The sequence below is a fragment of the Ambystoma mexicanum genome, chromosome 2q (genome assembly GCF_040938575.1).
Source record: "Ambystoma mexicanum isolate Mex_15411 chromosome 2q, UKY_AmexF1_1, whole genome shotgun sequence".
NCBI lineage: Eukaryota > Metazoa > Chordata > Amphibia > Caudata > Ambystomatidae > Ambystoma > Ambystoma mexicanum.
Window position 1 is genome coordinate 531006841 of NC_090924.1, and position 23699 is coordinate 531030539.

The following is a 23699-nucleotide window of genomic DNA, read 5'->3' on the forward strand; positions in this document are numbered from 1 at the left end:
CTAATGTACAGGAGGTCTTAAGGGCAGGGCCGCCCCCTGATGAGAATGGCCAACTTTCACAAATGTCTTTGTTGAACTTAGCAGCCCAAGCATGTAACCGCAAGTACCCCATTACCACAGATTGGCCTAGTGAGGAAACAAAGCGGTATACTTTGAAAGAGGCGATTCAAACGGTCAGAGAGCATGCTATGAAAGAGGCAATTCATATAGATGCTCCAGGACACATGGGGGCCGTGTCACTCTCAGTTTCAACTAGAAACATGGTAATCAGAACTGCACCGCCCGCATACAAAAGTGTCATTATGACTTTGCTCGTAGGTATGACGGGCAAACCCACAGATGAAGTAGTGGATGCCATTCGGCAACTGGCAGATTTAGGGGAGTGGGATAAGAGTGACACCAGGCCACGGGAGAGAGAGGGGCGTAGTGAGAGAAGAACTGAAGGCAGGAGGCAAGATAGTAGAGACTCCCGAGTGTCCAGAAAAGACATGTTTTTGGCCCTGTTAAAAGATGGTGTGCCACAGGAAGAAATTGATGGCATTGAAACCAGGGTCATGTACGAACTATACAGAAAGAGAGGGCTTGCAGCCAAGGAGCGCTACAAACAGGTTAAGAAACAGGTAGTGACTAAACCACAGGGGAACACCACCCCTTCTGCCCCTCCTGAGGAAGAACAGGAGGAGGGGTCTATGGGGACACCTTCTCCGTACCAACCGACATATGCTGATTTGAGGAAGGTGGTGAGTGTGATTCTAAAGGCAGAGTCAGGTTACACTCATTCAAAATTTGACTAGGGTTATGGCCAAGCTCTGGCAGCGTCTGCTCGCATAAAGGTGGATAGGCGGCCCCATGTTAATGTTAAGATTTTTTGGGGAACAGGAAATACGCAAGGGGTGCGAGCATTGATAGACACCGGGGCGGAGGCCTCTCTGATTCACGGAAATCCAACACGATTCAAAGGCAGACACTTTACTATTACAGGTCTAGGGGGGAAGGAGACCCCCGCAGTACAAACTGAAGTGGAAATGAAAATAGGCAGTTTGGCTAGGCAGAAATACCAAGTGTTGATTGTCCCGATACCTGAGTACATAATTGGCTTTGACATTCTGGAAGGGTTGACTTTAGGACTTGGAGGTAAAACATACCAGTTTGGAGTGAGTGCATTAATTTGTACACCCATTACAGTAGGCAAATTGAAGATGCCCCCAGTACATGTGGCGACCAAGCGAGTAGCAATGAAGCAATACCGCATTCCTGGGGGGCAAAAGGAAATTTCAGACGCCATCAAAGAGTATGTAGAGGCGGGTGTGTTACGACCTATCACTACCGCCTGGAACAACCCCCTCTGGCCCGTCAAAAAAGGGGATGGGTCTTGGAGGATGACGGTGGATTACCGCAAGTTAAATAAACACACTCCTCCCTTGGTGCCCGCAGTCCCAGATGCCATTACCTTGATTGAAAATGTCCAAAAGTTTGAGGGGACTTGGTATGCAGTGGTAGATTTAGCCAATGCATTTTTCTCTGTGCCAATTGCTGAAGAGTGTCAAGAGCAGTTTGCATTTTCTTGGAGCGGGCGTCAGTACACCTTCACAAGGTCACCTATGGGGTACATACATAGCCCGACTATCTGTCACCGGCTGGTGGCAGAGCACTTAGACAAGATACCGTGTAAACCGGACATACAAATCTCTCACTACATTGATGATATTTTGATTCAGGGCAAGGATGAGCGCAGTGTGCAAAACCAGTTAGAAGTCATTATGGAAGGATTGAAGAAGGAAGGGTGGGAGATTAACCCGAACAAAATTCAAGGCCCAGCTGAGACAGTGATATTTCTAGGAATTCAGTAGCATAATGGGCATCGAGAAATGGTGCCGAAGGCCCGACAGAAAATACTTGAGTTTACCACTCCAATGAACAAAAAGCGAGCTCAGCAGTTCATAGGGCTGTTTGGGTTCTGGAGACAGCACATTCCCCATTTAGGGCAGATACTGGCCCCCCTTTACAAAGTGACACGGAAGAAATATGAGTTTCAGTGGGGGGAAGAGCAGCAGAAAGCATTTGAGTTGGCAAAAGACACCGTGCAGCAGGTGCTCGATCTATGGCCATTGAAGGAAGGCGAAGTGGAATTGAATGTGTCTGTACAAGACAATTATGCTAACTGGAGTGTGTGGCAGAAACAGGACAGGAAACGTGTGCCATTGGGGTTTTGGAGTCGTAAGTTGCCCGATGCTGATAACTCATACACTCCATTTGAAAAGCAGTTGCTGGCATGTTACTGGGCCCTGGTTGATACTGAGCAAATGACGGTGGGCCATGATGTATTGATGAGGCCAGAAATACCGATTATGCAATGGGTTTTGAGTTCTCCTAAAACACACAGAATAGGACATGCCCAGGAAGCCAGCATAATTAAATGGAAATGGTACATTCAAGACAGAGCCAAATCAGGAAAGGGTGGGGTTGCAAAGTTACACGAGCAAGTAGCCAACATACCGCCCTCGGATTACATACCACCAGAAGTGTCTGAGAAACGCGAGTCTCCCGTGAAATGGGGAGTACCATATGGCGATTTGACCGTAGAGCAGACAGAGCATGCCTGGTTTACTGATGGCTCAGCCTGATATGTGGGAACAGAGCGATACTGGAAAGCAGTGTCATATAATCCCAAGACAAAAAAAAATTTTGACGACATCAGGGAAAGGGAAGAGCAGTCAGTTTGCAGAGCTTTACGCAGTTTACCAAGCATTGAAACAAGAGACCCCTGGTCGATGTCATTTGTACACAGATTCCTGGTCAGTGGCGAATGGGTTGGCGGTGTGGCTGCCAACCTGGCAAAAGAATGGGTGGAAGATTCATTCGAAAGAGTTGTGGGGAAAAGAATTGTGGCAAGATATTGCAGAAATGTTATCACAAAGTGAAGTCACGGTGTATCATGTGGATGCGCATTGTGCGACAGATTCATTGGAACGTTGGTTTAATTCTTTTGCAGATGAACACACCAAGATTTCATCTGTGGATGCGGAGGCTCAGGAACACGATTTGGAGGGTTTGGCCAAGTGGGCTCACCAGAAATGTGGGCACCTTGGAGAAAAGGCTACTATCAGGTGGGCACAAGCTCGAGGAATTAGTATTCCTTTAGAGGTAGTGAAAACAGTTATCTTGCAATGTCCGGTGTGCCAACACCAACAGCATAGGCCTATCCCTCAGATTGTTCACGGCACGTTGCGAAGAGGAAAGTTACCAGGTCAAATTTGGCAGATTGATTTTATCGGTCCTCTGCCAATCAGCAAAGGTTGTCAGTATGCATGCACTATTGTGGATACTTACTCTGGATACATGATGGTTTTGCCATGCAAGCGTGCCACACAACTGAATACCATTAAGTTGCTAGATCAGATCACGTTGCATTACGGAGTGCCTTTGCAAATTCAAAGTGACAACGGGTCACACTTCAAAGGCAAATTAATTCAGGACTATTGTCAGGAGAAGAGTATAGAGTGGCTTTACCACGTGCCCTATCACCCGGAAGCGTCAGGGTTAATTGAAAGAATGAATGGGTTGTTGAAGGAACAGCTACGCAAGTCTGGAGATGGCAGTTTGGCAGGTTGGCGTGATCGTGTGTTTGATGCGGTGCAAGTGTTGAATAATAGACCGGTGAGCAATCATGAGACTCCATTGTTGCGACTAATGACTCCTGCTTTACAGATGCAACCTAACCTAGTTAGAGAGACTCTATTGTACTGGGAGATCACCCCGGGCTCTTTAGCTCCCTATCGGGCGACTCCCGAGTCAGCAGGGGTAGACTTGCATTCTCATGAAGAAATCAGATTAGACCCGAGAGGGATTGTTGTGATTGAAACAGGGATTGGGGTACAAATTCCTCCAGAGCATATGGGATGGATTGCCCCCAGATCTGGACTAGCATTGAAGGGAGTCCAAGTGCTGGGAGGGGTCATTGATGCTGATTACCAAGGCGAGATCAAAGTCATCTTGATGAATAGTGGGGACCAAGTGTTACCGATTCATAAGGGTGATAGAGTGGCTCAGCTAATTATCATCCCTGTTAAGTTGTCCATGATTAAAAAAGGGGAGCCTCCCACAGTGTTAACTACCCGTGGGGATCGTGGTTTTGGCTCTTCAGACAGCATGGTACCGGGTGCAAAGGTGTGGGTCGAAAGGCCAAGTGGTCCACCAGTGCCCGCAGATGTTATTGCATCAGGCAAAGACCAGATAGTCTTAGTAATGGAACCTGGTAAAGACAAATGGCAGTATGTGCCCGCAGACAAATGTTACCTAAGAGAATGATTTTCAACACGGATATCTCTTTTCTGGGTTTACCTTGTAGATCCTGTGTCTGGCTGGTGTGATTGTGGAACTAAATGGACTCCATTTGGGAGAGTCAAACGGCATGATGCTCCAGATAAAAAATGTCATATCTGTGCCAATGATCCATGGGAGACCGATGATGAGGAGCAATGACGTCCAAAAGCAGCTCGATACCGATGCCGAAAAGCCAGCCAGACCAACGACATGGATTCATGGAAGGCGACGAACACGTCAGGTGCAAGTGCAAACAACATCGATGCCAGCTATGCAAGAGGCGTCTTTAGGACGGCGAAAATATTCCCCGATGATTACCCAAACGGAGAATATGTGGACGTACCTGGCACAACAAGTAATCAACATTACGCACTTTTGCTTAACCGATGTGCCTAATGCTGAAGCTTTACTAACTACGTGTTTAGTTGCAGTGCCGACGCCAGTCCCGGTTCTAAAGCACATTTTTGGCGTCACACACAATGATTCGTTAGTTCAAGATTCCGATATCAGACAATCTTTTTCCGTCTATGAGTACTGCAGGTTTTGCAAGGAAACGGATCGCAAATGGAGAAATTTGACACGTATTATAACCTACAATATAACTCAAGGCGATGTGTGCTACTTTATGACCTGCAATACTAAAGAAATTGGCAAATGCCAACAGTTAAATTTAACCAAACAGAGGAATCAAACTGTGTTCGAGAAACGATTGTGTTCACGAGTTCCAAGCACATGTACCAGTGTGAATAATACTATGTCTTGCAATCATACCGTAATAGCTGCCAGTCATCTAAATCATGTGAAACTTCCAACAGGATGGCTCTTTTCATGTGGTAACATCACATACACTTACATTCCAGCTAACATTTCTGGAGGTCCGTGTGCCTTAACTCGATTAGGACTAATGATGTTTCCTTTACACCCAGCAATATCTCGAAACAAAAGATCAACTTTTGAATCTGTGGGTCTATCCCCCAATTGTGATTCACATGTGCATTTACTATCAGAGGCTGAAGTTCTAGCATTAACCCTTTCATTAGTAGGAGTTTGGGGTTTATCTGCTGGGGGGTACAAGTCTTTGATCAAATTAGCATGTTTAGTAGTAAAAGGACTCAATCATACTTCTCAAGCTTTAGAAGAGTTACTCCTTGACAGCAAAGTTATTAGAAAAGCTACTTTGCAAAACAGAGCTGCTGTTGATTACTTATTGCTGAAGCATAATTCAGGCTGTAACGCAGTTGAAGGTTTGTGTTGTTTCAATCTAAGTGACCATTCACGATCCATTGAAAGTCATATTCGAGGTTTGAGGGATCTCATTTCTCAAGTGTCCCAAGAGCAAACTGGGAATTGGTGGGATTGGTTATTTTCATGGATTCCTGATATTGGAGGTACACTGCGTTATGCCTTTGCTTGCATTTGTATTATATTAGCTATCATAATAGCTTGTTGTTGTTGTATTCAATGTATTCCCAACTTGGTTTTAATATTTCGGCGGTTTCAAAGACCGCCTCCTTTGCCACTGGGCTATGGAAGGTAAATATCCAAGGGTGGATTGTGGTGTTCGAGCTAAAAAACATGGCGCTGGTGCGCAGTGCATTCTGGGGGAACTCAGAGCCATGATGGATATTTATCCATGCCTCAGTGAAAAGCTGCACTTGCTTTGCGAAACAACATGTTTTCAACGTTATTCGCTGATGGGTTTGGAATGCAGGCCTTCTCAGCCAAGGACACGGCGCTGGGAAAGCTAAGATCCGCAGGTGCCGGCTGGTACCTGATAACGAAGTTTGTTTTGGTTTGCTATGCTTGCGCCAAGGTTTTGAGATGAGTTATGGAATTGTTTTCCGGGGCGCTTAGGAGAGGGAAGCGCTGTGCTCCTTGAGGTTACTGTCGGTTGACCCAGCTGGCAATCAACGGTCACCCATCAATGCGCAAGCGCATTTGCCAGAAGGTTCGAGAAGTTGCCACCCCTTGTTGAGGAGGGCATATATGCGGAAGCCCTCAACGGTCAGACGGGATAAGCACAAAGACCTCAGTCGGAGGGGGGACGCCCTGGTCCGATATACCTGTGGGCTGTTGTGCTCTTGGCCTGGCTGTTATCGGGGTCTTTCAGCCGCTTCTGGCGAGATGAGGTTTTGTCAAGTTACGCCCATGGTGATGTATTCTTGCTAATTTCCTATGATTTATCTGATTTATGCTTGTATTGTATATATGCCTAGCTACGAATAAATAGCCGTATAAGTGCTACTTACTCTCTAAGCGTGCGTGTGGTTGTAAGTCATTGCGTTGTCTACCTGCGTTCAAAGTATTGGCTCTGCGGCTGCACTGGTGATAAATTACTGTCCGTGAATTTGGCGAGCAATACAAAAGGTCCTTCTAAAGTTTGATCTGTGCGCCAAACCAGGCTTGATCCTTTTGTTCCTACGCCTTTGGCGGGCTAAAGGACTGAAGACCGCCTTTGGCGCCCAAGTGTGTGAGGTGGGCAGGAAGTGAGGGAGGTGCCCGAAACTCCCTGTGCTTAGTCTCCTAGGAGACCCAAATGCACTCTGGCGTGATTGGCTGGCTGATTGTCCAGCAAGAACAGCCACCATGCTGGGTGAGTGGCAGCTAGGCTGGAATGAATGGGAGGAAACTGGATAAAGGGCGAATCTCTTGGCTTGGAAGGCAGAGTCGACCACTGGAATGAAAGAACCGAAGACGAGCTTGAAGAGGACAGCTGCTGCAACTCCTGGACCGTTGGTTTGCCCGGTGAAGCCATGCTGCAGGTGCGAATCGCCAAGTTCACCTCGACAGAGAAGCCCTTCAAGGACGACTTCTCCCTTTGAGTTGGTGGGACCAATCAACTCAACCCCTGTAAACCACCTGGACAACATTCTCTGAGCTGTTTGTATTTTCCTCAGAGTGCTGCAGGAAACCGAATAGCCAGGGAGAGGGACACCAGTTTGGGTGCTTGTCTACAGCTACCGGAATTAAAGATTTGCCTTTGCCAGCTTTTTTACAAGTCCCAGTGCAGTGCAGGAGTCCCCCGACTTCCTCTCTCTTGTCCCCACGACTGAGGGTCAGCAACAGCGAGAGCTGCAGGAACTGCCAGGAACCAACGTCTTCAGCTGCATCTTTTTCTTAATTGTAAGGTACTGTGAAAACCCGACCAAGAGAACTTACCTCTCACTGCTGAAGTGCTTGAAACTTTGACACTTGCAGGCCTAGTCAGTTTGTGACCCAATATATGAATCTTTCTTTTACAAATTACTTCTGAGAACTTCGGCAAAGACTTTTCCGTTTAGCTACCTGAACTGCCTATACTATACAAGATATTAGCCCATTGACTTTGGCCTAACCTATTGCATTGAATTGACTCCTCTGGGGACGAGCCATGAACAGGAAATTTGACCGCTTCTCAGTACTGCTGGCCATAAAATTCTTCAAAGCCAAAGTTACTTGACATACGGGGCTGAAGCTTTCATCAAAATTCCTCCGGGCATTTGGGATAAGATGGAGGGCCTCTTCTGGAGAAAAATATTGCGTTTTCCAAAATCCACACCATTCGCAGCTATCAGAAGAGAACTGGGACTATCCTCTTTGAAAGCGGCAGTGGACTCAAATGAGATGGCACTATACAGAAAAGCAATCATGCCGGAAGCTCCCCCACAGTACAAACTAATCGAACAGGAAATACATAGCGGTCATTGCAAGGCACTTTCAGTCTGGGCAGCAGAAAAAGAAAAAACCCTGGAAAAAATTGGTTGCTAGAAAGAAGATCTTATTCTAAATCATACAAAAGTCAAGAAATAGATGTCCCAACGCGACTGGATACTCACACAAGGAAAAGCAGTATTGATTAAATTCCTTGGCCACTTGCCAAAGCTAAATAAAAAATTAAATGAGAATGCCTTAGTCATCAAAAGATTCCTGAACAAGTCATTAAGACAAACTTTTTTAAGGGCAAGATTAAACCTCTTACCAACAAATGAAATCAGAGAAATAAGAGGCCTATCAAAAGATAACATCTCCAGACTCTGCAAAGACCCCACACAAATTGAAACAGTCTGCAATCTTTTAACAAAATGCACAAAAACCACTGTTCTGAGGGAAACCGTTTGAGCTACGTGAAGAAGAGACCTGGTGGAACAGACACATAAGCGGATATAAAACCAGCTGGACAATCACGACAGCAAAGATTCTAGAAGCGGCTCTAGCAAACTGTCTTGGAGCGGAAAATCCAGTTGACCACTGACCAAATACTCCAGTACTCCAGAAACACTCCAGTAAGACAAACTACTCCACATAATCCCTCAGACAGGCGGATTTGAACAGCTATTTACCCGTGGACCATTTTGTAAAATCAAAAAAATTTGATAAATACAAATAAAATAAAAAATAAAAGAAAATGTGACTCCTCTGGTGAACTCAAACTATTTGCACTGTCTAAGAGTAACTGTACTATTCTTTTTATTAACCTATGCCTTTTTGCTCCTACTTCAAATACTCTGAATGCCATTTTGCTGCTCCTTCAAAGTAGTTTAAATGCCTCAAACTGTTAGTGTGAAGTACTGAAGTATATTTGTGTGTGATATAGACTGCCTCCTACTAGTGGATGTTTTATAACTGACTGTGAAATAAATGAATAAGTGTTTTACCAAGAAACCTCGAGTATAAGTCTATTTGAATACTTGTGATTGTAGACCTCTGTGTAACATCCTTATAGCTCACATTCCCCTCTTGAGATAAGCCTGGCTGCTCAGCTCCGCTACCAAAAACTGTGTATTACATACTTATACCAAAGGTTGGTTTTGCTTACACCTGTAGTCCTGGTTGTGTGTAGTGGTCCCAAAGGGTACTACATACAAACATTGCTTAACACTGTGATCCTACATTCACCAAGTGTATATGAATAAACTACATATATGTACTTAGTTATTCATCCTAAATGATAATCCTCGTGTTGGTAAGGAATCTATTTACTGATTAGTGTTGCCATTCGTTAATTAGTTGCCAACTTGTTCCACTCCATTTCACGCAATCAAGTATCAATTTCCTACCTCATCAATAAGGTCCAGTTGAGTGGATACCGTAGCCGCTTCCTTTTTAAATTCACCCTTGTTTTAAATGCAGCTTGTCCCCAGCGTCATATTGGATTTTCACCTGGTGCTATTCCATTCTAATGGAGAAGCTATTTGACAAGATGCAGAGGTGTCCCGCGTGTAGTTTGTGACTTATTGTTTCATTGTACAAGCGTGTCAATTAGTTTCAATGCACTCACAAAATTGTTGGTATGTGTAATCCCCCCCCCTGAGATCGGGTTTGTTCTATATGCGTTATCTTTACGTTTTAGACCCTCATTATTTTAACATTTCTCTTTTTATAAATTCCATATTCTCATACATATACAATGAATGAAAAAGTCCATTTCCACCAACTTCAAAGGAGCAGAGCATAACGTCAACTCAAACAAACTTAAATGCTTATCATCAACCCAGATGTGTACTCGCTGGTGCAGAGGCCCTCCCACTGCTGACATCTCGCCCTATTCAAGATGCTTGAAACCCTATAAATAGTTAAGGAATAAAATTGATAGTTATGTATTTATCATTGCAATTCAAGCACGATGTATTGGATAAGAAAGCATTCAACCTTATGGTAAATTGAAAAACATATTTTTGTTCCCAAAACATTTTAGGCAAGCGATCCAGTGTGAAAACCAAGACGGTCATGATCCAGCAGAAGATGCTAAAGCGGCACTGGAACTGGCCCAATATTTCATTCGCAATGGCCCCAAAAAGGTTAGTGCCTCTATGTATATTTTATGTTCCACACATATGGGTTACTTTTGCTGGCAGTTGTTAAATAAAGACAGTAATTGGGATACCTAAAGGAACTAAGTATTCATGAAATAGTTAAACTATATTATTACGTAAGAGGTAAAGCTTTTCGAGCGAGCAGTGCTGATTCTTACGGGCCCATAATGCAACATATTGCTCCAGCCACTGGTGATGGTGGATACTGCAGGCAAAGGACACATACGAGCCAGTTGTGCCCATACCTGAGGTTTTACAGCTATTTTCTTGCAGCTGATGACCAAGTGACAGGTTTTTACATTTCAATTCCTGTTACTTCACCAAATGCTAACTATTCGGCATGTGAACATGCATGCAAGTTTCAAAAGCTGAAAGAAAGTGGTAATAGATGGCTGGTTGAGTTGTGAAACTCACGCAACGGGCTGTTTTGGGACAGGAAAGACATTTTAACAAAACATTTAAGGGAGAAAACAAACTCTTGGAGCAGAGCACAACAGCAGTATAGTAGTGGGAAAAGACTTACGAAGCAGTTCAGCAGGTAAGCCAAGAGCAGGAATAGGTGGGATACATTAAATCCGCTAACAAAGGCTGTGCAGTGTGGGCAAATAGCTAAAAAGAAAATCTAAACTTGAGATGAAGAGAGACAGCTGCAGGGACCCCACAACAAATTGGACTAATGCCGAGAGGCACACACTGCTGGCACTTCTGAATTGAGGAGGTGGGGGATTTATGAAAAAACTTCTCATTCTGCACTGTGCGGGTAAGTGCTTGGTTGCCTATTGATGGAATTTCGACATCAAGAATTATACTCATGCACATCACACTCCAAGCCACTCCCTATCATAAACAAAGGACAAGATGGAACCATTCCTAAAAGGATATAACTAGTCCAACACAACAAGACCTTACACACCACCAGAGTTTGGATTTATTTCAAGAGATGTGGTGTTAATGGTCAACTTAAATAGTTCTAAGGTTTTGTCTGTAACATACATTCAAATGGATTGTGTCCTCCCATGTATTCCTCATCTTAGATATTCGATAGCTTCAGCTTTGCTGCTTCGGAAACATTTTTTCTCCACCAGAGGGCGCTGTGCTGGAGGTTGCAGCGTCGATGTCCCTCGGAGGCAGCGGTGCTTCAGTTCTTCGAACTATGTCTTCTTCGTCGAATCCTTCAACGCCTAAAACTGGCTTCAAAAAATTTCAGAAATGCAGGAAGAAAATGTCGATTACCGATCCCCATTGAAATTGCCTCTGGTGCTTGGGTCCGGACCATCGAGTCCGAGTGCGGTTCCTCTCAGGCAATGACCAACAAAGCCCTCAAGGAACTTAGAGGTAAACTGGCGGTGGGGGAGGAATCATCGAGAAGAAAGAAAGACTCGGCTGAGTCGAGTGACAAACATCACAAATCGAAGAAATCAAGGTTGAGGAGTCGGTATAGGAAGTCGTCATCTTCAAAAAAATGGAATAAAAGGCGACACTGATCTTCCTCCTCTTCGACGTCCTCAGAAGCAGAGGTTATCGCCTGACCTTCTAAAAATGATTCCCCTAAAAAGTGGGAGGCCTTCAGAGCCTCAATGATGAAAATCTTTGAGAATGCGGCCCAGACCCCCTCTAAGAAATCTAGTGAAGAGCACGCCCCTGCTCATACTAAACGTGACAGAGGGAGATCAAAGACAAAAAAATTCAAATCTGTCGAGAAATCATTGAGGGTATCATCGTGGGAAACCTCTCCGACACCTCATAAAAACGCCTACCAGTGCATAAACCGGATGCAATACTCGACAAAATGGCGCTGAATACCCAACCGCCATTCAAGTCTATATCGTAGGCTTCCTCGATGCCTCTATCGAAGGTGACAGGGTCGAAGGCGTTGACAGCCCACTCGAAGACTTTTGGTGGATTCCGATACCCAAATCGACCCCTTTATTGAAGCCAAGGTCTATGCCACCAGAGAAGATGTTTCATCCAGAAACTAGACAGGATTTTTTCAAATCCATGTCTTCCATTTATGAGGAGCAATCCTCTGAGGACATTTCACCTGCTAGTGTTTAAGTTTGGAACAAGAGAAGTTCCTCAGGAGTTAATTGACCGTCATTCTAATATGACTGACCTATATGAGTGTCTGCAGACAGCAAGTGGTCTGGACACATCTCCCGAGTTAGATGTTGAAAGACCTGACCCTGCTGATCACGCAGACTCAGGATACAGGAGACTGATGAATAGAGTGACAATTCATGGGATGGAACAGGAATTCCCCTGTTTACCAACAGGATGACATGACGGATATCCTTTCTGGAGACCCTCAACAGGATCCCATACTTCCTTTTCACATAGCTCTACAAAGGAAGGTGATGGCTTCATGGGAAACCCCTGAGTCGGCTCCTGCAGTAAATAAAAAATTCACGAGTAAATACAAGCCCTCTTCTTCGGACCCTGAATATTTAACAAAGCATCCATCACCTGATGCCACATCCACTAGGAATTCTGCATACCCTACAATTTCCCCAGATAGGGATGACAAAAAAGTTGATGCATGGTCTCATAAGATTTTTTCTTTGGGAAGCATGGCATTAAAATCAACAAATGTGACTTGCACCCTTGCAAGATTCACATACACCCTGTGGGATTGTATGAAAGCGGCAGCTGAACATATTCCTGATGGCGAGGAGCGTGAAGGGTTTGTTGCGGTTGTGAGAGATGGAAAGGAGGCTATGGGGGAATGCCTTCAATCAGGTCTGGACACTGCTGACAGCATCAGTAGGTCCATGGCACCTAGCGCAGTGCTACGCAGATTTGCGTGGCTGAGAAAGTCAGGGTTTGCACCGGATGTACAGGCCAGACTTCTCAATATGCCATTTAACAGCTTAAGGTTGTTCGGTAGCAAGGCGGATGAAAGTTTGGAGAAGCTGCAGTCCTCTAAGGCGGCAGCTAAGGCTCTTAGTGCCTCCATACGACAACCTCAACAATGCTCCTCCACAGGCTCATCTTCCTGGAGGGGTCGTGCTTTTCATTTTTATTCCTCATTTGGAAGTGGAAGAGAACAGGCCAGTCAAAGAGGGCAAAGGATATTTCCTCGGGGGCGAGGAAAAGGTGCTAGACCAGCCCCAGCAGCAGCATCTGTCTCCTCACCCGCTGCTGCAGCTGCCGCCAAACCACTGTGAGGTTTTGAACCACAAGACCCCGGTGGGAGGCAAGATCTCTCAGCATCTGAACGAATGGCGGGGCATTACTTCAGATGCTTGGGCAGTAGAAAGAGTGGCCCAGGGTTACTGCCTTTCTTTTCAGAAGAAACCTCAGGATCACCTTACGGGATACAACTCTGTCAAAATTCCAGATCCGCTCCTGTTGCAGGAACTCTTAACCCCGCTGTGAGAAAGGTGCAATAGAACATGTACCGGTAGCGGAGAGGAACAAGGGTTGGTATTCCCCATACTTCCTAATCCCAAAAAGGACGGAGAATTGAGACCCATCTTGGACTTAAGAAACTTGAACAAGTTCCTCACGAAGGACAGTTTCAAGATGGTTACTCTTTCTCAGATCCTTCAGGCTCTCCAACTCCAAGTCTGGTTGGTATCATTGGACCTTCAGGATGCTTAATTTCATGTGCCAATCCATATCAAGCAGAGAAAAAGTACCTGTGGTTCGCGATTGGCAATTCTCATTATCCGTTTCGAATTCTGCCATTCGGGTTGACCTCCACCCGAGGGTTTTCACCAAGCTGATGGCTATGGTGGCAGCAAGTCTCAGGAGAGGGGGGATTCATGTCTACCCTTACCTGGACGATTGGTTGATCAGGGCAAGTTCACATGAACGAGCCCAGGAACACTTGACCATGACCTGCCACTTCTTGCACAGACTGGGCTTCTCCCTCAATTACAAGAAGTCACAAATGATTCCACTCCAAAAGCTCCAATTCATCGGAGCAGTCCTGGATACTTCCTGGGGCAAAGCCTCGCCTCACGAGGAGAGAGCTCACCACATTCTGCAGATGGTTACAAAGTTTCAGAATGCCCAACATCTGCCGGCCTTAGATTTTTCTGAGGTAGCTCGGCCTCATGGCATCCTGCATTTTTCTGGTGCCAGAGGCCAGATTGAGAATGAGATCCCTTCAATGGGCCCTCAGGACTCAATGGTCCCAATATTTGTGGGAATATGTCAGATCTTCTGCAAGTCCCGACCAGAGTGGCTCCAGATCTTCTATGGTGGGCTTGCAAGGAAAAGATTCTCAGGGGAGAATCTTTTTGGCAACCATGGCCGGAGATAACTGTAGTGACGGACGCCTCACTCACGGGGTGGGGAGCCCATACCAATGATCTGACAATCAGCGGTCGTTGGTCTCCATCGGAGTCCAAACTACACATCAACCTTTTGGAGCTGAGGGCAATCAGACTAGCGCTGAAGGCCTTTCTGCCCTCTGTACGGGGAAAGACTGTCCCGATAATGACGGACAACACAGTGGCCATGTACTACCTCAACAAGAGAGGAGGAGTAGGGTCACTTCCACTGTGCAGAGAGGCAATGCAGCTCTGGTTCTGGCCAATGCAAGAAGGAATCTCTCTATCGGCAGTCTCTGTCTAGCCGGAGAACAGAACATGGCGGCGGACGCTCTGAGCAGGCAGAGCACAGTGTCTTACGAGTGGGAACTAGCCCAGGAAGTCCTTCAAGAGATCTTCACCCTTTGGGGAACCCCTCAAGTGAATCTGGTCATGACCAGTGTCATCAGGAAGTGTGATCAGTACTGCTCAAGGAAATTTACCCCAAGGGGAGCTCTATGGGACGCGTTCATAGTGGACTGGGAATTTCCACTCCTGTATGCGTTTCCTCCAGCCCCCGTGATTCCTCACGTAATCGGGAGGTTGAGAAAGTTCAGGAAAACCATGAGCCTAATTGCCCCGGATTGGGCCAGGAGGACGTGGTACCCGGACCTGCTGGACATGTCCGTCTGCCCTCCAATACGTGTTCCACAAAGAGAGGATCTTCTCTCGCAAGAGGAAGGTTGGGTTCTCCATCCAGAGGTCAAGACACTCAGCCTTCACGCATGGTTTCTGAGAGGCTGAGATATAAGGATTGGGACCTTCCGGATGACGTAATGGAGATTTTGCTTTTGGCCAGAAGGCCAGCAACTAAATCCTTGTACGGATGTCGTTGGAACAAGTTCAGTAACTGGTGCAGGGATAAGAATGTGGATCCATTCCAATGTAATATTCCTACAGTACTATCTTTCATTTTACACTTGGCCAATTTGGGGCTCCAAGTTGGCACAATAAAAGAATACTTGGCAGTGCTATCTATTGTTAAGCGCTCAGAAGAAGTGTCTTTTTTCAAAATGCCCATAATTGTGCAGTTCCTGAAGAGGCTTACTAACGCGTACCCTCCAATACCCTTCCAAGTACCTGTGTGGGATAAAATTTAGTTTTAAAATTTCTTACAGGTATTCCATTTGAACCTTTACATTCTTGCCCACTAAGGCTCCTTACTTTAAAAAGAATAACTCGAATAGATTGTGTCCTCCCACGTATTTCTTATCTTTGATAAATCCACTTCCAGCTTGCTGGCCTCGGAAATGTTTTCCCAATAGAGGGCATTGCTCGTCGACGTCCCCTGAGTTGGTGTCCCTCGAAGACCTCTGTATCAACGCTGACGTCATCATAGGTATATATAGTCTCGCGCAGCGTCCGTTGTTCAGTTCCGTTTTGAGGTGCTGTGTTTGTCCAGTATGAGATGGTTAGTACTCTTGAAGCAGCATAGGCTGCAACTACAAGGAAATTTTACTGTGGGGTAGGATGCGAGGGGCGATAAGGAATACGTGGGAGGAACATCCAGTCGAAAGAATGTTACAGTTCGTAAGTAACTTGATCTTCAAATGGATTGTGTCCTTCCACGTATTCCTTATCTTTGATAGACTCCCAAAGCAGTAATGTGTACAGGAGGCGGGAGTAAAATTTAGTGACTTTCTAAGAATGCAGAGTGCAACACAGCTTTCCCAAATGTAGTCACCTGGCTAGTGGAGGAATCTAGACTGTAGAATTTGGTGAAAGTATGTGCGGACGACCATGGGGCAGCCACACAGATGTCTTTAATTGGAACTCCTCTTTGGAGAGCTGAAGAGGCTGCGATACCCCTGGTTGAATGAGCCCTGAGGTTTCGAGAAGGATCTTTTCCTGCCAATTTATAGCACTCTGATAGTTAGTATTATCCATCTTGAGATGGTCTGTTTCGTGATAGGTAAACCTAGTTTATGTCGTGCATACCCCACAAACAACTGATCTGCTTGACTAATCCTTGCAAGTCTGTTAATGTAAAAACTCCAGGCACGCCTTGGATCCAGCCTGTGTAATCTCTGTTCATCTTTCCCTGGGTGAGGAGGAGGGTAAAATGAAGGCAAGGTTATCTTTTGTGTGATATGAAATTCTGAGACAACCTTTGGGAGGAAGTTTGGCTTCACTTGAAGAACTACTTTATCTTTGTAACGTTCTTTTGGCTGGATGTTCCTCCCACGTATTCCTCATCGACCCTCCCAACCTACCGCGCAGTACAGTTTACGTGTCTTTACACTCAATGTTCCTTGAGAGCTTACGGTCTAAGGGGTATGCCTTATCTACTCATTGTCATGATGCCTACCCCCGGAGCACCAGGCCAGGCCCAGCACCCCCGGGAGCAGGCATCATGCCCCCGGGTAAAAGCCCAGCGGCCCCTTATAGGGGCTCTTTGGACTCTGTCCTGGCGCCGTTGGCGCCAGGCTCATGTTGGACATCAGTCCTGGCGCCATAGGCGCCAGGCTCATAAAGGAAGGTGTTTTGTGCACTTACCTGATGCAGACCATGATGCAATATTCAGGCCTCCCTGAGACCTGAAAGGGACTATTTTTTTCATTGGGACTATTTTGCCACTCGGGCGTGGCCAGGGAAGGATGCTTACCTGGAACTACTTTGGGGGCTATTTAAGCCACGCCCAGACAGTAGCTCACGCTTCGCGTTGTTCTGCATCCAAGCAGCTGAACGCTCACCGTGTCTGCTCCTGCATCGGGTCTCCAGCCACGCCCGCCTCGATCCTGGAACACCTGTAAGGAAGAAGAGAAGAGAAAGGTGAAAACCAAGAATTTTATCAAACTTCTTACCTGCATCCGGAACCTTCACGCCAGCGTTCCTGTTCCTGAGAAAAGACTTTCATTTAAAAGCACCGCATTGCTCGCTGCAGCGCCGCGCTTCATTCACCTGTCCTCGGGAGTTCTTCTGGCTCCACCGCGACTGTCTGCACCGGTCGCCACATCTCTGCGCCTAGGGGAAAGAAGAAGAGACAAAAGGTGAGCAGAAGGAACATATGAGGAAAGCCTAATTTTCTGCCATAACACTTACCGGTCTTCTGTTGGTGGACCATTCCTCATTTCGGGTCGGCGCCGCTTCGTTGGCAGGTACCGCACCCCGGCCCCTATGGGGAAAGGACAAAAGACATTACTGGAGGAGTATAAAGACATTAAGAGGGATCGCCTCCATCGCTAACTCACCTGAGTTTACCATCGCCAATTCAATCCCTCAACGCATCGCCTTCATTCTGCACCTGAAATAAAGGACAGATCACAGGTTAGGAAGGCAACAGAAAAGGAGGCTCAACACTTGAACTTTTGTAATCTTCATACTTACGGCGTTCCGTTCGGAAAAGTCAAGTGGATTTTGCCAGCGCCATTCTGAAAACCAGTGAAGTAACTGGACTAACACGCGCCCCTGCACCAGAAGCAGGATGGAGAGTTCATCCTTTCAAACCATAAGGTGAGCTTCAACCGGGGATTTCGGAGGAAGTTAGAGAAGAACGAAGGGGGGAAGGGTGAAGCAAGCACACTATTCTGCAGACTGTTAATCCCCTTTCTCATCTGCAGAAGGATATTCCTACGGGCCAGACAAGCAAGATTTGAGGGTCCTGTTCAGTCGGTGTTCCGAGTTCTGCGCATCATGCTCGAAGAGGCCACAGCAACCCAGACTAGACCAGCGCCTCCGTGGGAGTCTGGTGAGCGTTACAGAACGCGAAGCCTTCCTACAAATTCCCACCCAGGCGCTATGGAAACTTCTGAGACTGATCAGTTGGCCCAACTACTGGGGGAATTACGGGCCGAAGTACACGCCGCTCGTCAAGAGACTAATGCTCTCAGGAGGGAAGTGATTGTATCAAAGGAAAGAACTGATGACCTGGCTAGACAGTTTTTGCAAGGTCAAGCTGGACACACTCCTCTACCCGGTTCCGGGGGGAACCCCGCTCCTGTGTTTCCCAGTAACCCTGTGCAGATTAATCTACCTGGAAACATGCCGCTGGCCCCACCCGAACGCTTTGCTGGGGACCCCAAACGATTCACCGTATTCATTAATCAGTGTCGTTTGCACTTCCTATGCAGACCTGGGGCCTTCCCTAATGACCAGACCAAGGTAGCCTTTGTATTGTCATATCTCAGCGGCTGTGCTGCCGATTGGTCAGTTCCACTGGTTACTCAAGATGACCCGATTCTCCGAGATTTTCAAGGATTTCAAGTAAGCATGGAAAGGTTATTTGCTCGACACTCTCAGGGGCAGGCTCTGGATGACGAACTCCTATCCCTGCGACAGGGCAATCAGGACCTCCTATCCTACATTGCAACCTTTAATAGACTAATTGTGGAAACTGGGTGGCCAGAGGATAAAAGAATCACGTTATTTTATCGAGGTCTACGCAGAGAACTTAAAGATGTCCTGGCCCAAGTTGTAAATCCGCCCCAAGAATGCACAGAATATATAGACTTAGTGGTCCACTTGGATCACAGACTTCAAAACAGAAAAGCAGATAGGTCCAAGTTTGAGACAAGGGTGCTGATGTCTCTGAGCCTATGCAAATAGGAGGGGTTAAAGGACCTTTAACTCAAAAAGAACGTGAAAGAAGACGGCAGATGCAATTATGTCTTTATTGTGGGTCCTCTGGACACTTTCTACGAGATTGCCCGGCAAAACCGCCCAAGAAGGTGGTAGGAGCCGCTGATAAAAACCATGAAGACTCTGTTTCGGGAAACGACCACGCCCGACAAGCGTAGGGGTCCGCTTGCCGAGCTTGAAAACTAACTCTCAGACCTCGCATTTCATTGTGCCAATGGTCCTAGTAGATCCGGAACAGCCTAAGCGGTTGCATGCAATAAAGGCATACATCGATAGTGGGGCTATAGGAAATTATGTGGATCGTGAATTGGTCTCTAGGATTAACCTCCCTCTGCGTCCTAAAACCAGCAAAGATGTCATCACCACAGTAGATGGAACCGAAATTGCCTCTGGACCGGTAACACATTCCACTGCTGAAGTGACACTTATAGGTCCGGACGGCCATCGGGAGGCAGTTGTGTTTGATGTAATCAAGGCTCCACAGTTTCAGGTTATTCTCGGAATCCCTTGGTTAGAGACACATAATCCTCAAATTGATTGGCGAGCGAAGAGAATAACCTTCCCGGATTGTGCACAAACCTGCTACCCAGAAAATCTGAAGATTAGTCTAGCGTCTGTAACCTCTGTCTCCATGCAACTACCTCCGGAATACCAAGACTTTCAGGACATCTTCCAAAAGGAACAGGCCAACACGTTACCTCCCCACAGATCGTACGATTGCCAAATCGATCTGGTGCCCGGTGCACAACCCCCTTGTAGCAGGATTTATGCCCTTACTGAACCTGAGAATCTGCATTTGAGACAATATTTAGATCAATACCTAGCCAATGGTTTCATTCGCCCGTCAAAGTCTCCGGCATCCTCGGCTTTGTTTTTCGTGCCCAAAAAAGAAGGCGACCTTAGAACTTGTATTGACTACCGCGCATTGAACCAGATAACTGTTAAAAACCGTTACCCTCTGCCTCTGATCCCTGAACTCCTTGACCAGAAGAAGGACGCTTGCGTATACACCAAGTTAGATCACCGGGGGGCTTATCATCTGGTGCGAGTAAAAGAAGGCGACGAATTGAAAACGGCCTTCCGTACAAAATATGGATTATTCGAATACCAGGTTATGCCTTTCGGGTTGTGCAACGCGCCTGCTGCCTTCCAATTCTTCATGAACGATGTCCTTCGGGAACTCATCGATGTTTGTGTTGTTGTATATATCGATGACATTCTTGTGTACTCCTCTTCGGAATCTGATCACAGAAGGCATGTCAGGGCCGTCCTTGAGTAATTGCGCCAGCACAAACTGTTTGCAAAGCTGGAAAAGTGCGTTTTCCATACCACCGAGGTTGAGTTTCTTGGATTCATCCTGACACCTAAAGGGGTCCGCATGGACTCACGAAAAGTGGATGCCATCCTCAAATGGCCATCACCCAGTTTGGTGAAAGGTGTCCAAAGCATGCTTGGTTTTGCTAATTTTTATCGCAGATTTATCCCGGAATTTTCACGTGTGGTACAACCCATCACTGCACTCTTGCGAAAAAATAAACGCTTCGAATGGACCGAGGAAGCCGAACAGGCCTTTCAGGAATTGAAAGCTAAATTCACGTCCGCACCCATTTTGAAGCACCCGCGTCCCGATCTCCCATATATAGTCAAAACCGACGCGTCCAGTTTAGCCATGGGAGCTGTCCTGTCTCAGCGAGACCCTGAAACCAACCAACTGCACCCCATAGCATTTTGGTCCTGAAAGTTCTCGCCGCCTGAGGTAAATTATGCAATCACCGACAAGGAATTATTAGCCATTAAGTCCGCCTTTAAGGCTTGGCGGCATTATCTTCTTGGCGCCAGGCATACCATCACCATGATCACTGATCACCGAAACCTACAATATTTAAAAACTGCCAAGGCTCAATCGTCACGTCAGCTCCGATGGGCTTTGTTCTTTGCTGAGTTCGATTTTGTAATCACTTACCGCCCCGGCTGTAAGAATGGCAAAGCGGACGCGCTATCTCGAATAGGAATGGGAGAAATAGACACAAACTCAGAACCTGTGCCGATAATTCCCGAACAAAGAATTTTGGGGATAACTTCTTTACAAACCCTTGAAGACATTCAAGCACGGGTAAAACAACTCCTGGACTCTACAACCTTGCAGGATTGGATCCAAAGGGTGTCTTACTTTTCAGTGAACAATGGCCTACCTTACTTCCAAGGACGCTTATTTCTGCCAGAAAAGGAGTTGCAAGAACTGGTTATTTCCCGTCCTCATGATACCCTGATGGAAGGACATCCTGGGATTGCCAAAACTGAAGAAAAAATTAAACGACAATTCTGGTGGCCTTCCTGGCGAAAGGATATTAAATCTTTTGTGATGTCCTGTGGAGTTTGCGCCCGAAACAAAGGCCAAAAGACAAAACCCGCCGGTCTTCTTCAGCCTTTAGACATTCCACCAGCACCTTGGCACACCTTGTCACTAGATTTTATCACGGACCTGCCCCCTTGTAATGGATACAATACTATTCTGGTTGTGGTGGATTTATTTTCCAAGATGGCCCATTTTATTCCGTTGAAAGGTTTACCTTCAGCTTCTGTCCTAGCCAAGGAATTCCTCGAAAATATCATCCGTTTGCATGGATTCCCGTCCATACTAGTCTCCGACCGGGGAAGCCAGTTTATTTCTCATTTTTGGAGAAAGTGTTGTCAACTGGCACAAATCGACGTAAGACTCTCAACCAGCCACCACCCACAGACCGATGGTCAGACGGAGAGAACGAACCAGACCCTTGAACAATACCTACGATGTATGTTCCACCAATCGGGGGGTAATTGGAAGGATATTTTATGGGTGGCCGAATATGCATACAATAACTCGGTACACTCTGGAACTGGACAAAGCCCCTTTTATACCCTATATGGGGCCTCATTACGACCCAGGCGGTAAGTTACCGCCTGGGTCGTACCTTTACCACCATGGCGTAAACTACGTTTATGCCATGGTGGTTGGCGGACTTACTGCCCCATTCCGAGGTCGGCGGGGCGGTAAGTCCCCAATCCCCATTTACCCTTCCCCATAGGGCATAATGGGAGTGGGGAAGGCGTTAATTACGCCACCGTAAATTACGGTGGCGTAATTAACAACATGGTCCCTTAGCGCCATGGATTTTAACACCTGCTAAAAGCAGGTGTTAAATCTGCCATGGCGCTAAGGGACCTCGGAATCAGGCGGTAAGGGTCGGCGCTGTTTACGCTGCCGTAAACCCCTTACCGCCTGAGTTGTAATGAGGCCCTATATGGACATCACCCTCGTACTTCAGACCTGGACTCACCTCTGAGCCTTGAAATGCCCGCAGTAGACCATTTGCATTCCACGATAACTCAAGCCTTCAAGGATGCAACTGCACATTTACAACAAGCGAAAGGGAAATACAAAAAGAATGCGGATCTGCATTGGAGAGAGGCGCCGCCATACCAAATAGGGGATCAAGTATGGTTAGCTACCAAACACTTATTGCTCAAGGGACCCCGAACTTTTAATCCAAGGTATTTGGGCCCTTACTCGATCAAAGCTATAATTAACCCAGTGGCAGTCAAGCTCGATCTACCAGCTAACATGCCGATTCACCCCGTTTTTCATGTCTCTTTTGAAACCAGTGCAACCAGGAACCAGATTAATAAAGCCACCAGAACCAATCCAGATAGATGGGGAGCCTGAATTCGAGGTGAAGAACATTTTGGATTCTAAGATCTCAAAATCAAAACTTTTCTATCTAATTGATTGGAAAGGGTACGGGCCTCAGGAAAGGTCTTGGGAACCCAGCGACCACGTACATGCACCTCGGCTGGTAAAAAGGTTCCATCGGAATTTCCCAAACAAACCGAAACCTCCAGCGGTAACGACCTTGGGAGGGGCCTTGGGGGGGGAGTGCTGTCATGATGCCTACCCCCGGAGCACCAGGCCAGGCCCAGCACCCCCGGGAGCAGGCATCATGCCCCCGGGTAAAAGCCCAGCGGCCCCTTATAGGGGCTCTTTGGACTCAGTCCTGGCGCCATAGGCGCCAGGCTCATAAAGGAAGGTGTTTTGTGCACTTACCTGAGGCAGACCATGCTGCAAGATTCAGGCCTCCTTGAGACCTGAAAGGGACTATTTTTTTCATTGGGACTATTTTGCCACTCGGGCGTGGCCAGGGAAGGATACTTACCTGGAACTACTTTGGGGGCTATTTAAGCCACGCCCAGACAGTAGCTCACTCTTCGAGTTGTTCTGCATCCAAGCAGCTGAACGCTCACCGTGTCTGCTCCTGCATCGGGTCTCCAGCCACGCCCGCCTCGATCCTGGAACACCTGTAAGGAAGAAGAGAAGAGAAAGGTGAAAACCAAGAATTTTATCAAACTTCTTACCTGCATCCGGAACCTTCACGCCAGCGTTCCTGTTCCTGAGAAAAGACTTTCATTTAAAAGCACCGCATTGCTCGCTGCAGTGCCGCGCTTCACTCACCTGTCCTCGGGAGTTCTTCTGGCTCCACCGCGACTGTCTGCACCGGTCGCCACATCTCTGCTCCTAGGGGAGAGAAGAAGAGACAAAAGGTGAGCAGAAGGAACATAGGAGGAAAGCCTAATTTTCTGCCATAACACTTACCGGTCTTCTGTTGGTGGACCATTCCTCATTTCGGGTCGGCGCCGCTTCGTTGGCAGGTACCGC

The 23699-nt window shown here is 46.7% G+C and overlaps 1 protein-coding gene across 4 annotated transcripts in view; it reads left to right on the forward strand.

Moving 5' to 3' along the window:
• The window catches only part of REXO5 (RNA exonuclease 5), a 1375618-nt gene that overhangs the window by 610539 nt on the left and 741380 nt on the right, over window positions 1-23699 (forward strand). For all 4 annotated transcript variants that reach the window (XM_069647648.1, XM_069647652.1, XM_069647650.1 and 1 more), the window contains one exon: window positions 9998-10100. In XM_069647648.1, coding sequence (XP_069503749.1) covers window positions 9998-10100 — 103 coding nt within the window. The remainder of the gene's footprint in view (window positions 1-9997; window positions 10101-23699) is intronic.